The sequence below is a fragment of the Eumetopias jubatus genome, unplaced genomic scaffold, assembly GCF_037043125.1.
Source record: "Eumetopias jubatus isolate StellerSeaLion01/CBP00866 unplaced genomic scaffold, mEumJub1_p1.0 scaffold_1, whole genome shotgun sequence".
In the NCBI taxonomy this organism is placed as follows: domain Eukaryota; kingdom Metazoa; phylum Chordata; class Mammalia; order Carnivora; family Otariidae; genus Eumetopias; species Eumetopias jubatus.
The window spans coordinates 194,143,705-194,158,687 of NW_028274807.1; the positions used below are offsets into that span (position 1 = coordinate 194,143,705).

The 14,983-nt window shown below is 39.9% G+C and overlaps 1 protein-coding gene across 2 annotated transcripts in view; it reads left to right on the plus strand.

Annotated features, from left to right (window-relative positions):
• Nucleotides 1–14,983, plus strand: part of ERC2 (ELKS/RAB6-interacting/CAST family member 2) — a 936,802-nt gene that overhangs the window by 480,419 nt on the left and 441,400 nt on the right. For both annotated transcript variants that reach the window (XM_088022015.1, XM_088022017.1), the window contains one exon: nt 4,414–4,549. In XM_088022015.1, coding sequence (XP_087878141.1) covers nt 4,414–4,549 — 136 coding nt within the window. The remainder of the gene's footprint in view (nt 1–4,413; nt 4,550–14,983) is intronic.

The following is a 14,983-nucleotide window of genomic DNA, read 5'->3' on the forward strand; positions in this document are numbered from 1 at the left end:
ACGGACAAAACAAATCCATGCAGATAAAAGTTGGGATAGCAATTACTTCCTGTCAGGGGGCAGGGACATGTGGCTGGGTGATGGCAATGCTCTATATTTTGATTGGTTAAAAATCATTGATTTTTACACTTAATATCTATGCATTTTCTTGTATGTATTTATACCTCACTTATGCACACACACACACACACACACACAAATGCATACAGTAACACATGAAAACTCTCCCTACTTCCCTGATCCATTCCCTTCCTCAGTGGTAACCACTGTTTACAGACTGGTGTGGGGTTTCCATCAGTTTCCATTTCAATGGATGTGTGTTTATATACATCCAAATAGGCTTTTATATTTTAACATAAATAAGATCAGACTATATGTATTATTCTGCTACCTGCTTTCATTTTTGATTAACGATATGTCTTGAAGGGTTTTCCATGTCTGTAGTTTAGTTTTGCCTTAATCTTCTTAGTTAGCTTGGAGTTTCAGAGTATGAAAGCACTTGATTTCTTCAGCGAGTCTCCTGCTGGACAATTTGGCAGTTTTCAAATTTTCCCTTTGACAGTGCTATGATGAAAATTTTATACATAAATATTCGTGCATATATGCAAGCATTTTTGTAGGCTACTTTCCGAGAAGTGGGTTTGCTTGGGCAAAAGGTGTGGATGCTTTGGTGGATACTACCAAATTGGTTTATAATTTTGCAACCAATTTTTGTCAGTTATACTCTTTCTGACCACATATGAAAGAGTTAGATTCTGGCCTTCTCTCCAACATGGACATTATGAATCTTTTAATGTCTTTGAGAGCAGATAGGTAAAAAAATGGCATCTCTTTCTGCTGAGATTTAAAAAAAGGAAGTTTTGATTTTCTCCTTTATATACAATATACACATGCACATACGTACTTCCTGCTCCACATTCCCTCCCAGCTATGTAATTCTAGAGGCCTCAAAGCCTGATACTTTCTCACCAGCAAGTTAGGGAACACTTTCTAATTTTAATTTTAATTTGATGGACTGTTCTAGTGAATAGCAGGATTCTCTCCTCTCTAACATTCATTCTTAATATAGTAGCCGTCATTGTTAATCTTGATACCTATTGGAATTTTTTAATTTAATCCAAATTCCTTAATGATGGTTGAATTTTGAAAAGTGACATGAAAAGTTAGTTCATTGCTTTATGGACTGGTCAATTTAAATTGAATGATGAAAACTGACCCTACCACTGTACTCTCCAACTAACCTCCATTGGCCCCTCCTCCATAATGGCTTTCTTAAAAATTTGCATCTTGAATATATTTTTAATGGTGTTTCCCTAGAGAAGAAATTTCACCCCAAGGAAACTTTATTTCTGAACATGAAGCAGGTCAGTTTCTGGCAGAGCTTTGGAATCTGAGTTGCCTAGTGGGTGGGAATTTGGGAAGCGAGTATCAATGATAATTGTCTTCTGAGGCAGTATTGCCAGAGGGCTTTGCATTCTGCACCCCCAGAGGTTCTACCTCGCTGAGTTTAGTACAATTGAAAGCTTTACTGAGTTTAGCCCAGTTTATTTATGCATGTGGGTTTACTTCTGCAGGTGGGGGAGATGCAGGTAGTGATAGGTCACCTACAAATTTTATTCTTGGAAATACTGAAGTTATTACTAGCAAAAATCACAATGGTCATTCCTTCAAGAAGTGTCTAGTGAGCTTCTGGGGGAGAGATCTTTCTTTTCATCAGGGAATCTCATATTTTTAAATTTCATGCCTCTCTCTCTCTCTCTCTCTCTTCCTACCTCATAAATTGCTATTATAGCCCATGCTTCAGGTAGCCCTAGGGCTTCTCTGAGGGGTACCTGAGAGAGTGACTGTCTAGAGGTGAGGCTCTGCTCCCCTGTCTCCCCTACCCCTTACCTTTTTCCTACCTCTGCCAGTGCAATCCTTCTCCTTTTTTGGTTTTCAAGTAAGCTTTTACTAGAAGAAAGAGTTCTTTGGCTAGAAATGTATTTGAAAATCAAAGCACTCGTGCAAGGGAGTGTGTATGCTTAATGGGAATCTATTGACATTCATGTGTACAAAGACAAGGTGATCGTTTTCATCACTTTGCTCTGCATCCACCTAATTGCCCAAATCCTGAGCAGTGCCATTCAAAACTCAGCTTTTCTTTTCTAATCACTAGTGTCCTACATCAGGCAGCATTTGAAGGAAAGGTTGTAGAATATGGAGCTAGGCTTACATCACAATGTCCGAACTTCAGTTTTCCATTATACTTAGCCACTCATTCATAATTCAGAGAAGTTTTAGGGATGCATGGATTTGAAGGTTTATTTTTTAATTTTTGGATTGAAAAAAACACTGCAGTGTTCTTGAAAGTAAGATCTATGTATGTTCAGACTGCCCTGAGAACTTTGTGGGAGTTCTTTATGCAAATGATATTGGCAATAATAATCTATTTTCTTTTTCAGTGGTACTTGGGGAGAAAACGTTTTAGTAGTTGGTTCTATTTAAGCATGTTCTTCAAAGTTATAAAAAGTATTTCTTTATAGAAATATCCTCTACTTAAACAATCTCACTAATAACACTGATCTCTCCATCATATCCTATTACTGGGCATAGACTTTATTTCCTGATCTGGGAAGTGTACTTGCCCCAGGTTAGTATGAGTTTTGGAAATACTATATGCTTGTTCAATTAGGAAGCAAGAGGTTGTTCTCAACATCTTTTTAGTAACCAAAAGATAATTTTCTTAAAAGATTAGCATGTAGACTTGAGTTGGTAGTTTCAGATGTGTACGTACCATTACTGTATTGGATAAAAACAAGGAAATGTCAGATAAAAATTATCCAATCCAAATGTTGACCAAGTAGATGGCTGTTCTCTCTCACCACAATCCTCTTAATAAGTGTCACCAGGAAGAGTTAAATCACTGCTTCAGCCGGTACTGTAAGTTTTCATAAGGACCAAAGTGTTCAGAATATTTTCATCAGCAGGATTTCTGATAGATCATTCAGCTTAATAAGTTCTCTTGAAGTTCATTTTCTTGGAGTGAGAGGGAGTAGGGAAGTATATAATTTTATGAGGACTAGAAATAAAAGTTTCTTCTTGAGCGTGGCTTCCATTTGATTAGTAATTGTTTTAATTCGACATGTTTGCTGTGTATCATCTAGTTCTCATCTCATGCGCATTTCCACGAGAGCAGTGATTCTTTCTTGCTTGCTTTGGGAGTGAGGGCTCAGTGACAGAGGCTGACTTAGCAATGCCTGAGGGTGGAGGGGGGCGGGGAAGAGTCCGGAAGGATCCCAAAAGATTGCTCTGTGGCCCTCCTCTTTTGGAATCAGTGCTCCCAGGCCCTCTGTACTGCCCTCCTGCCTCCTCACGTGTGAGATTAGATTTATACCAGCTGCCATGGACATGGTTGCCTAAATCTGTGGAATGTTTTGCTAAACGCTGCTGGTGAAATAGTCCACATTAAGCCTAGAACTCCTCCCCCCGCTCTTTTAGCCCATCCTTTGTCAGTCTTTTACTCACTTGATCATTTTATGATTTTGCACTTTGACATCCTGTAGATTCATTAAGAACTTTTATTCCAAGCACCAGTCTTTACTTAATATGATGATTAGCCAAAGTGTTATTCTGTTTGAGCTAAGTTATGACAGTGTATTTGATTGGCGCCTTGTAATTGTTATTTTAAAATCAAAGTAATGGATTATGATCTCAGAATAGGAACATGATCCAAAAGAATAATAATAATTAGAAGAGCAACCACTTAGAAGAAAATGAATGCCCCGTCACAGACCAGGGGCCCTGTGTTCCCTGACTACTGCCTACCTTTGCAATCCCAGGTTCCCAGGAAGAGTGGGTTCTCTTCCCCCTCGCCCTGGGCTAGCCTCACTGCATCCTTCCAGTTCCTAGAAGTAGTTGGTTCTTTCTTGCCTTGGGAATTGCACTTGCTGTTCCCTCCACTTGGGGAGCACCTCCACTGGTGATTTCTTGGCTGGCTCCTTGGAATCTTATCCACTGTCTCACCTCCTTGGGGAGGTTTCCTGGCTACAGTGCCTAAAGTCATCTTCCTACCCCATGCCTGTCCACACGTGCAATGCACATCGTCATTTGTCACAGCATGCAAGTTATTTCCTCTCCATTAGGAAACCTAAGTTGTGTCTCCTTGGTACTGGTCTGTCTCTCCCACTGGACTTCAAGCTCCATGAGTTGGGTGAAGACTATACATGTCTCATTCACCATGGCAGCCCCAGTGCCATCCTGGCACTTGGCATTAAGTGGTGCTTAATACATACTTGTGGTTGAATGAATGGAATATTCTGAAGTTTCAAGTTTTCCTGAATCCATATCAATATATTCTATCCTTAGTACTTTTGTTGTTATAACATATTATCCTCCAGTGGTTGAATTTAACCACACTCTGCTGACTTTTCTCAGGCATATGAAGGATCAGAATAAGAAGGTGGCCAACCTCAAGCACAACCAACAGTTGGAAAAGAAGAAAAATGCCCAATTACTGGAAGAAGTCCGCAGGCGAGAAGATAGCATGGCTGACAACTCACAGCACTTGCAGGTGAGCTCAGGCTTCTCCTCTTAAAACCTAAATAATTGGAGATTAACTGTCTCTGACATATACCCATTGCTGTGGAGAAATATGAGCAGAAATGGGGGACTTGCCGTAGCTCTTAGTCCAGCACTAACAGTGTACTCCCAGAGAACCCAATAGGTCTTTACAACTGTGGAGCATCATTTTCAGAATTGCGCCCAAGAAGAGCTGATTATGGTGGAAACTAATACTGCACAATATCTTGGTTTCTGTATCTCACCTTAAAAGGTAAGGGTTGTGTTTACATAGTTGGCAAGAAGCTTAAAACATAGAAATGTCCTCCTTTTACAATTATATTTCAGTGGTTTTGGCGTTAGTAGAAGGGAAATGTATGCGTATTATCACAGAAGGTATTTGAAAAAGGATGCATTAGGTTGATCTCCGTTTACAAAACTGGTTTTGTTTTGTTCAAAACTCTGAGGCTCTGAGACACATCATTATTCTGTCTTCTCTATGAAATATAGTTATCTCTGAATGGACAGCCCTATCTCAGAAACCAATTGGCTGACTGAAAACATCAATTTTTCCTCATTAACCATCCTTATTTTTGGCAAAGGAGCTGTCCCCATGTGCTCAATAAAACGTTCAAGCTAAAACAGGGCGTTTGCTTTGAAGTTCCTTTATTTATTCGAGTGTGCCTTTAAACAGAACAGTTCAAGTTCAACTTGGCCAGAGTTCATGTTAAATTTTGCTTATTAATTAGTGTCTTTCTCCAGTTATATATTGGGTTTCCTCCTTGGAGATAGAAGGAGTTAGATAGTTTCAATATGTACTCACAGTTCATCTTTTTAATTGACCAAAAGGGAAATAAATAATTATTCTAGAGTAGGAAAAACAAGGAAATATCTTGCACAGAGCATGGCACATGGAGGTTACTTAGTCAATATTGGTTTCTTTTTTCTCTGTGTCCTAGAGGTGCCTTAATGTTTTCAATCAAGGCCCTTTGCATGGATGGCTGATTTGGTTAGCATAAGAATAGCATTAAGTCCTTTGTTCAGACTTGGGACCACTTGAGCATGGACTGGCAGCTTATTTGAATCCACAGCTTTCTCTGGGTTCATGTCCCAGGATTTGGGTCTTAGTTTTCCCACCAATCATATGAGGTATTAGATTGGAGCCTACTGACTGAGATCATGAGAACTAAAACTTGTAGAACATTTTATTGCCTTGCCGGGCATATATTCTCATTTGTTCCTCACCTCAAGGTTGGTGATTTTACATTTGGTAAAACTGGAGTCAGCCTTCAAGAAACTAATGTAGAGGACTAATCAGAGTAGTAGTTATCATGTATTGAGTTTTTCAGTATACTGGGTACTGTGCTATGTACTTTACAGCACCTTTTTTTTTTTAAAAATTTCATTTATTTATTTGAGAGACAGAGCAGAGTGAGTGAGTGAGAGAGAGGATGTGCGGGGGGCGGGGATGGAGAGAGAGAGAGAAGCAGACTCCCTGCTGAGCAGGGAGCCTGAGGTGGGGCTTGATCCCAGGACCCTGGGATCATGACCTGAACAGAAAGGCAGACACTTAACCAACTGAGCCACCCAGGTGCCCCAGCGCTATTTAATTCTTACATGAGCTGGGTTAGTTGGGATTCTTAGTTGCAACTGATAGGAACACAACTCAGTCTGAAGTAAGCAAAAAAGGGAATCAATTAACTGAAAAGGCCAGGGTGGACTTCAGGCCTGACTACACTCAGATATTCCAACACTGGCATCAGGAATCTGTCTCCATCCTACTTATAGGTGCGCTTTGCTCTTTGTTGCTTTGATTCTTAGGAGAGCTGTCCACAGTGATGCTAGCCATGGCCATCAGCAGCCAGCCTCCATTATGAGTGCAGTCACGCTCGGAAAGCAGAAAGGTTCTTTCTTAGTGGTTCTAGCAAAAATTCAAACCTGAAAGAATGCATATATTGGCCAGGCCAGGATGTGATCACCTGGAGCCTAGGGGATAGAGGTTAGCTACACCCAAATCCTATGGGCTGAGAGTGGGAACAGGTGACCTTACACAAGAAAGAAAGGTGTGTGTTACTAGAAGGGATGCTGGACAGTAAAACCATAGAGATCCACTACAGCCATCAGATGGGGTAGATAAGCTGTTATCCCATTTGCTATATGAGAAGAAGGAGGCTCTGAGAGGTTACATAATTACTTAGCTAGTAAGTGGCAGAGCCAGGACTCAAACTTAGATCTGACCATCTTTAGATGGTGAGAGTTCAGGAAAAGAGTTCTAAAAGAGGATGACAAGAAAACTGTGGAGTGGCAGAGAGTCTTCATGGAGTGAACAGGGTTAGAGCTGATGTGGGAGGGACACAGCTAGTAGGGAAGGCACTCCAGGCAAGAGAACTGTCAGCAAATGTATATAGAGTCTGCACAGAGCAAGGTATGGTAGGGCACAAAACGTAACAGACTGATTGATTGTGGTGTCAGTTTTCAGTGAGGTAAGTGTTAACCATCTTTCTTTAACTGACTCTGGAGCTAGAATGCCCACGATTCATTCCAAGCTCCAGAATTTACTCACTGAATGTCCTTGGGCAGGTGACTTTCTCTTCTTCATGTCCGTTTCCTGTCTGTAAAATGGGAATAATAATAATTGCATCTACTCCAGAGTTGCTCTGAGGATTAAAGAGTCAATGCATATAAAGAATTTAGAATTATACTTGGCATAAGCTATGCTCACAATAAGTATTAATGATTAATTGTTATTATGATAACAAGGAAAATGTAAAAGGAACATTTTGTGAAATTGTTGTCTATGATATGCATGGGCATTTATACAGTTCTACTCTGATATGCGTTGAGCATCAGACTTGCTGTCTTTTCTATATATAGTCATTTCTTTCCTAAGGACACATCTAGTTATGGAAATTAATGTCTTGTTTTGACTCATGAACTTTTGCATAGCAATATTTTTATAAGGGGCTTCTTGATAACTACCTCATAGACCTATTCATAAAAGATAGCATGGTCTGGAATTGCTTAGTTGCATTCCTGACCACCCCAAATAAAGGGTAGCATTTGAAATGCAATAAAAAGTAATCACGATTAATTTTGATGAAAATGTCTCTGGTTAAGGTTAATAGAGAATGAAACTCCCACTTTCTTGGATTGTTAAGCAGATGTACTCAGATGCCGTAATTATTGCCTTCTGAAGACAGAACTTTCCTTTCTTGGGGCATTTGATTTTTTAATATCATTGTTGTTTTAAGTATTTCCTGTTTATGAGTTAGTTTCTTCAGCCTTTTAGTAAGTGTCTGTCAACTGGGATCTAGTTTGGTTGGTTGGACAGTTGGTTGACTGGTTAGTAGTTGTGGGATTGGCACCGACTAAATTTGGTTTATTCTATACTAGTTTTTTGTAAGGGTTAGACACGCTGACTTAATGATTTTGATCAACGAAATAGGTATCATATCCAGAAAAATCTCAGGTAGAGTATTAGATGAGGTTCCAAAGGAGAGATTGAAGAGATTCAATGAGTTATGAAAATTGGAGACAAAGTTGAATGTATTCAAACCAGGACATAATAGCAACAGGCAAAAATTGGGCTATTTCAGTCCAGTCTGGATATATAGTCATGCTAAGAAACATTTCACAAGCCCAACCCTCTTTAGTTCTTAGGTTTATAGTTTTATGGCAGGAATTGCAAACTCAGATGCCTCCAGGGTCTAGGCTATTAGCATAAATAAGAAACAGGTTTGCATGTAAGAAAAAATTATGATGTCTCATTCTGTCAGCCTGTCTTAATTTAAATTTTTGGTAGAGATGTATCAGTTAGCAGTTGCCATAATAATGCTGTGTAGCAAATCATCCCAAAACTCAGTGACTTTGAAGTATCAATAGTTACTGTCACAGATTTTTCAGATTGACCAAGTGGCTCAGCTTCTCCAGGGTGGGCTTGAATGGGCGTGCCTGTTTCTCATTGCAGGTCTGTGGGTGGCTGGAGTAGCTCCATTCCACATATGTTTATTCTGGGAGACTGAGGCTGAAGGGGGTCAGTGCCACAGGGGAAACTCTTCTGATGACAGTAGCAGAGGCACAAGAGAGTAAGCAAAAACTCACAAGGTCTCATAAGGCCTAGACGTAAACTGACACTGATTTTCACCTCACTGCACTGGCCAAAGCAAGGCACATGGCTGAGCAAATAAGCAGAGATTAGGGAAGTACACTCTACCCATGAAGAGACCATTTTAAAGGGGCAGATACAAGGAAGGGTGAGGACTTGAGACCAGTCATTCAAACTGTCAAAAGAGACAAGATTTGTGGAAATATTTCTTCATAAGAAAAAACAATAACATAAACATAATGAAAAATTACAGCCACAGTGGCCTTAGTACACGGATATGATAGAGGGTAGTAGGGACTGTGAGGAACTCAAGAGCCCATGGCTCATCAAAAGGAATTGAGACCACTAATCTTTGACCGAATGCTGCCATAAAGGTGGCCTAGGGTGGAGGGACCCTCTGATTGCCATAAAATATAAATTTTTATGTGAAATTTATGGATTTGGTGCTTTTTTTTTAAACACTCTGGATCCAGTGAAGCACATGTGCAGATGAAATGACTGTTGGCTTGTAGCCTCTACTGTGGTCCCACTGGCTTCACGGGATATAGGTAAAGAGACTAGCACCCTGGCTAGCTCAGCTTGATCCATCCAAGACAGAGGGCAGTTTAGTGCATTTGTCCTGAGTCCTTTTTTTTTGTCTGAAAATACCTCAAATACCTTGAATTATTATTCCTCGGGGAAATGCCCACAATCTATAGGAATAGAGAGTTTTCTTGATTTAACTTCTTACATCATGTTTTGGAGAATTTGGCAAGGAGAGCACGAAGGGAAAGATCAAAAACCATGGAACTAAACTGTCCAGTTTTCAAATATTGACCCTTGTTATTATTAGCTCAGGACTTTGAGTAAGGTAGGGAACCTCTCTGACTCTCACTTTTTTTCATCTATAAGTAGGAATTACAATCTCCATTGCCCTGGGAAGGTTAAATAAGATGAGCTTTATGAAAGGGCCTAGCACAATACCTGATCTATGTGGGGTTCAGTTACTAGAGCTTTCCCCCAGAGAGACTGATAATGAGGATTTAACCATAGAAGACAGTGACCATTGGGAGTATCGTCCAACAAATCCTTTGCAACTATTTTATGCTGATGAGTAATACAGATATAGAGCACACACCAGTAAATGAAATTTTCCAATAAAGCATTAAACAACATGTTGGGCAATAAGGAGGAAAAATTAAAACATTTTTCAAGTTTATGTTGAATTGTGTGTGAAAAGTAAATGTAAAAGATCGTGTTTTTTTTTTTTTTTTTTTTTTGTATAATTCTGTAGAACTGTTCCCCAGGACACAGATTATGGAGGATGATATTTATGTCTGGCCTTGGGGCTTTGGGCTTCTGTGTGTCCCATTAGAGACTGCATGGAGATCTTTCAGCAAGGTGTCTTTCCGGAGATTCACACTAAATCGTCATTACCAGAATGTGATGCTTTCCCACCCCCCACCCCCAACCTCTAGCTATTTCTTGCTGAGTAAATATGCCAATTTGAAATCCCGTTGGACATCTTTGTAGATTTTGGCTGCATTTTTCCCCGTGCAGTTATCGAGTTAATGAACTAACATTCTAAGAAATGCACAAGCCAATATTTTATGCTCTTTTTCTGTTGTATGTCTGCAGAATTCTCTTCAATTTATTGCCTGAAAACTAAAGTCTGTTCTTGTGTGCTTCCGTTTCCAAATTATAGGTTCCCAGGGAACTGTAAAGTTTCTTCTCTGCCAGTGGTTAAACCTGAGTGTGATCAGTTAGAAAGCAAATGAATGTTCCCATTTATTCTTGTCCTTTTAGTAGAGTTCTAAAAAATAAGAAAAGCTAGAAAGACAATTTTATTTTTCAATTTGTGCAAGTTTGTATATCCATATCTGTTTTCCAAGGAGACTTCCTTTACTTTGCTTCTCCAATTAGAGTTGGAGTCAGCTAACCAAGGAAGTGTAACAAACAACATAAACCTCAAAGAAATGCATTGCTTTCAGCAAAACATACAGTTCATTATGAAGTTCCGAAGTGTTGGTAAGTTGTTTCTTTGCAGAGGGACACATATGATTTAAGCAGCAATTTTTAAGCCTCATATCTGTATGTTCATCTCTCCAAGTCACTGAGTTAAGTTCATTTCTCTTTCGATTTCCTAAGCTTAAAATTGTTACTCTAACTGTGATCTATGTTCATGTGTTATGGTATACTTCTAAGTACTGCCATTAGAAGAAACCTGACCAACAGAGTTAAGAGATTCATCATTGTCAAAACACGTTTATTTAGTTGCTGGTTTTTCATGGCTGTTCGGTAGGCACAGTGAAGTGATTTAGGGAGGCTCCATTTCAGCCATCTTGTTCAACATATGGAAATATGGGAAAAGTCATCCGAACACAGGTTTAAAAGAAAAATCCAAATTGAGCAAATTGTTCAAATTTGCATTAAAATTTAATATGATTTTTTTAACACTGTTAAGTGTTTTGTTTGCCTTACAATTTTCTATGTTGATGGCTAGAGATTGGGACATTCCATTAAACTGTGAATAAACTCTATTGCATTGTTGAAATGTGGACTGAGCCACATCCAACATTTCCAGACTCTGTTCATGGTTTCAGACAACAAGAAATACTCAAGTATTTGCAAGTCTGCGGAGGACACAGAACATTGGAGGGTAGGACTGAGGTTTAGTACAGAAGTGCTTTCTTTCCTTGGGGATTTATGTTGACATTTGTTTTTCTTTCACACTATAATCCCCCACGAGCCAAAGACGACTTTTGTTGTAGCAGCTCCCTATAGGCAGTCTCAGAAAATCTTATTTGACAATCAGTTCTGGTAGCCTTGAGTTGAGTCATTACTCTTTGTAGTAACTCACAGACTGTCAGGGGTGACAAGGCACCCTGTGCAATGTATTTGGGAACTAACCATTTGTTAGAAATGTTCCAAGAAGCTAAGTGAAATTGTGTAAATAAAACTGTTGTATGTGGGGTTTTTCTTCTTTCCTCCCAATAAAGTATTGCTTGTTTTTCCAAATGTGCAGTAACTCGCATGTTTCTTCTGAGAAATGTCTTCTGCTTTTTCTTGAGGATTTGTGACCTAATCCTCCACTTCATACAGCCCCTATACAAACACAATATATTTCTATGGAAAAGAGAAGTTTACCCTTAATCAAGTGTTGCCTAATCTACCTACTAAATTACCCCCTGGAGACAGTGTGGGGTTCATTATTCTTTTCTGAAGGGTTTTCAGGTTTCACTCCATTAGTGGCTCTTAGTCCTCAGGAAAGTGAATGTTTGTTTGTCAAAGGCTGAAGATCCTACAGAATGAAATGCAACATATTTGTCAAATGAAATCATTGTTATTATGGAAGCAGAGTCCTGAATGCTCTGGAATGACAATGCTTGTTGGGGGATGGAGAAAGGAACCTTGATGGAATAAAATGGTAATCTCTTATTCATTTTAAAGGAGGTTCCTAAGGAGGATCAGACTATTTTTTAGATATTATTCCATTTTCTCTTTTTGGTCCCTGAAATATAAATTGATAAGGGAAAGTAAGCATGCATCCTCCTGTGCTTTAAAAGATTTAGAAGTGAGATTTAGAAGTGTCCATAGGTGTGCCTCAGCTCTAGGGAAAGAGCGGGGACTTGCGGGGGCAGAGGAACCTGCCTTTTCTCTGTTTACCATTTTTTTTTAAAGATTTTATTTATTTATTTGAGAGAGAGCACAAGCAGGGGGAACGGCAGGCAGAGCGAGAGGGAGAAGCAGGCTCCCTGCTGAGCATACAGCCCCAGGTGGGTTTTGATCCCAGGACTCTGGGATCACAACCTGAGCTGAAGGCAGACACTTAACCAACTGAGCCACCCAGCCTCCCCCTCTGTTTACCTTTAACTCTGACCTCTGGGCTTACTTTAAGGTGGGGCTTGGGCCATAAACTGGAGACATCATTTTAATATGTTTTTTTTAAAATCACTGCAGATGATCAGGTTAGTCAACAACAACATTTCAGCCAGAGCCCTGGGTGCTTCTCAAAGTGCTTCCATGGGATGATTTTCAGGCTGGATCCTCCCATTGACCTTGAGGATTGAGTGAGGCAAGTTTGTGTGTGTGTGTGTGTGTGTGTGTGTGTGTGTGTGTATGTGTGGTTTTTTTTTTTATTTTTTTATAGATGGGGAAACTGAGCCTCAGACAGTTGTTCATTGACTCATCTGCAATCATAGGTCTCATTAAAGGCAAAGCTTTGAGGAGGTACCAGGGCATAAGAGTTTTTCCTGTGGACAGACTAAAGCTCAGCTTTTGGGAACTGAAAAAATTGCTTCCCCTGGCAAAAGTTTCTGAACCAGAAGTTGTGCTTTAAAAGCCACTGAGAAAAGAGACCTTTAGGGTGTGTGCTTAAGAGCATCTGTATGTCTTTCCATTCTGCTTGAATCTAAAGCAATGTGGTATAATATTCAAAGTAGATACAATGAAGGTATTACTGAGGAAGCCACATTTTGAAGGCAAGGGGATTGAAAGAAGAAAATAATTCTGATAGCATACCTTATTATTTTTTTTCAAAGGTAGAATTCATATGGCAAACTCACACACATGGGCCCTGGAAATCCCTAAAAGGCAGTCATGTTCAACATACATCAAAAGAGCCAGTACAGTTAAACCAGCTCTTCCTGGCCAGGGTAATTATGGCACGTTTACCCTGAGGTATGGCTACCAGAGGTTAGTCAGGGGGGCACCTGCAAATCACAGTGCATGTCACCCCAACATCAATAACCTCTTTCTAATAGATGTTGGTATTTCAGCGTGTCGCTATGCAAGGCAGAGACCTGGGCATGGTTAATTTTTTAAAAATGTTAACTTTGACATATGACTTGTCCAGAGCATTGCTAAGCTGTATATTCAAACACTCCAGATTAAGGAAATGACAATCAATGACATGGGCAATGATTTAGATGGAAATCTTGCAAAAGGAAAATACAACTATAAAATCTGTTCCTAGTCATTTAATAGTCTGTCCTGTAATAGATATTTGGGAAGTTGGTAATTTGAATTTATGACACTTTTAATTTCTTCTCTGGTATTACACTTTCCCTCTACATCTTACTTATTTATGCTGCCTGGAAAAACCCTGCAATGTTAAGCAGTCATAAGTTTTCTTTCTAGGAAAGACCTAAGATTTTATTTAATACAAGCCTCTTGCTTTGCTGATGAGGGAAGTAGGGTCCAGCAAAGGCACATGAACTGCCCCGGATTCCAGAGGGAGTTATTGGCAGAGGGGAGACCAGATCCCAGGCCTTTTGCATCCTTGTCCGATGCCCCTTGTGTACAGCCCACTGGTTCCATAAGACATGTCTACCTTCAGTAGGATTTGAGCCATGAACCCGTGAGCCCCAAGGTGGGGCCTGTGCTCTTTCAGCAGTGGATATTAGATTGGCTGTTCAAGATGACATGAAATGATTCCTCACGATAAACTAAACTTTCTGCAAAGCCTATGAACAGGGTATTCTATCATCTTCTATGACTCTTTTATGTCTTTGAAATTAGAACAACTAAAAAGGTAGCAAATCGGTGGTGAAGAAAATTGTGAGAACAGACTGCGTAGCTGAGGACTTTTTAGATGCTAAATAAAGATCAGTTTAAGTTACTTTATCTTTGCCACTTTCCTCATTCAGCAGAGGGATGTCACCTGTAAAAGGAACTCAGAAAGTCTCTTACCATGGAAAAGAAATGTAGATTGCTTAGACATGTCAACAATTAGAATACTAGCTGCTACTTTTTACTGAGCAATGAACTATTCCAAGGGCAATATCTTTGGTTGAGTTCCCTGAGAAACTGAGAGTGAGATTAACATGCAGGAGATCTACTGGGAGGGTTAGGGGAAGCTCTCCTCTTTGATGACCATGGCAGATACATGCTGCTGATCTCAGGACTCTTGCCTACCCAGCTTCACACTTCTTTTCAATACAAGCAGCTATTGGAGTGCCTGGGTGACTCAGTCGGTTAAGTGTCTGCCTCCAGCTCAGGTTATGATCCCAGGGTCCTGGGATAGAGCCCCACCTTGGGCTCTCTGCTCAGTGCGGAGACTGCTTCTCCCTCTCGCTCTACCTACTTGTACGCTTTCTCTCTCTCTCTCTCTCTGTTAAATAAATAAATAAAATTTTAAGAAAAATACAAGCAGTTGTTAAAAACCAATCCTAGTTGGCCAAGTTGTTCTGTATACGTATTGACTTGTTCAATCTTCCCAAGAAATGAATGAGGTAGCTATCATCTCTGGAACCATCGTACAGTTGAGAAGATTGAGACTTGGTGATGTGAACAAGAGAAAGAACTGGCATTCTTTCTCAGGTCTCAGTTTTGAGTGGGGCACCCCTCTCTCCTGTGCAAGCT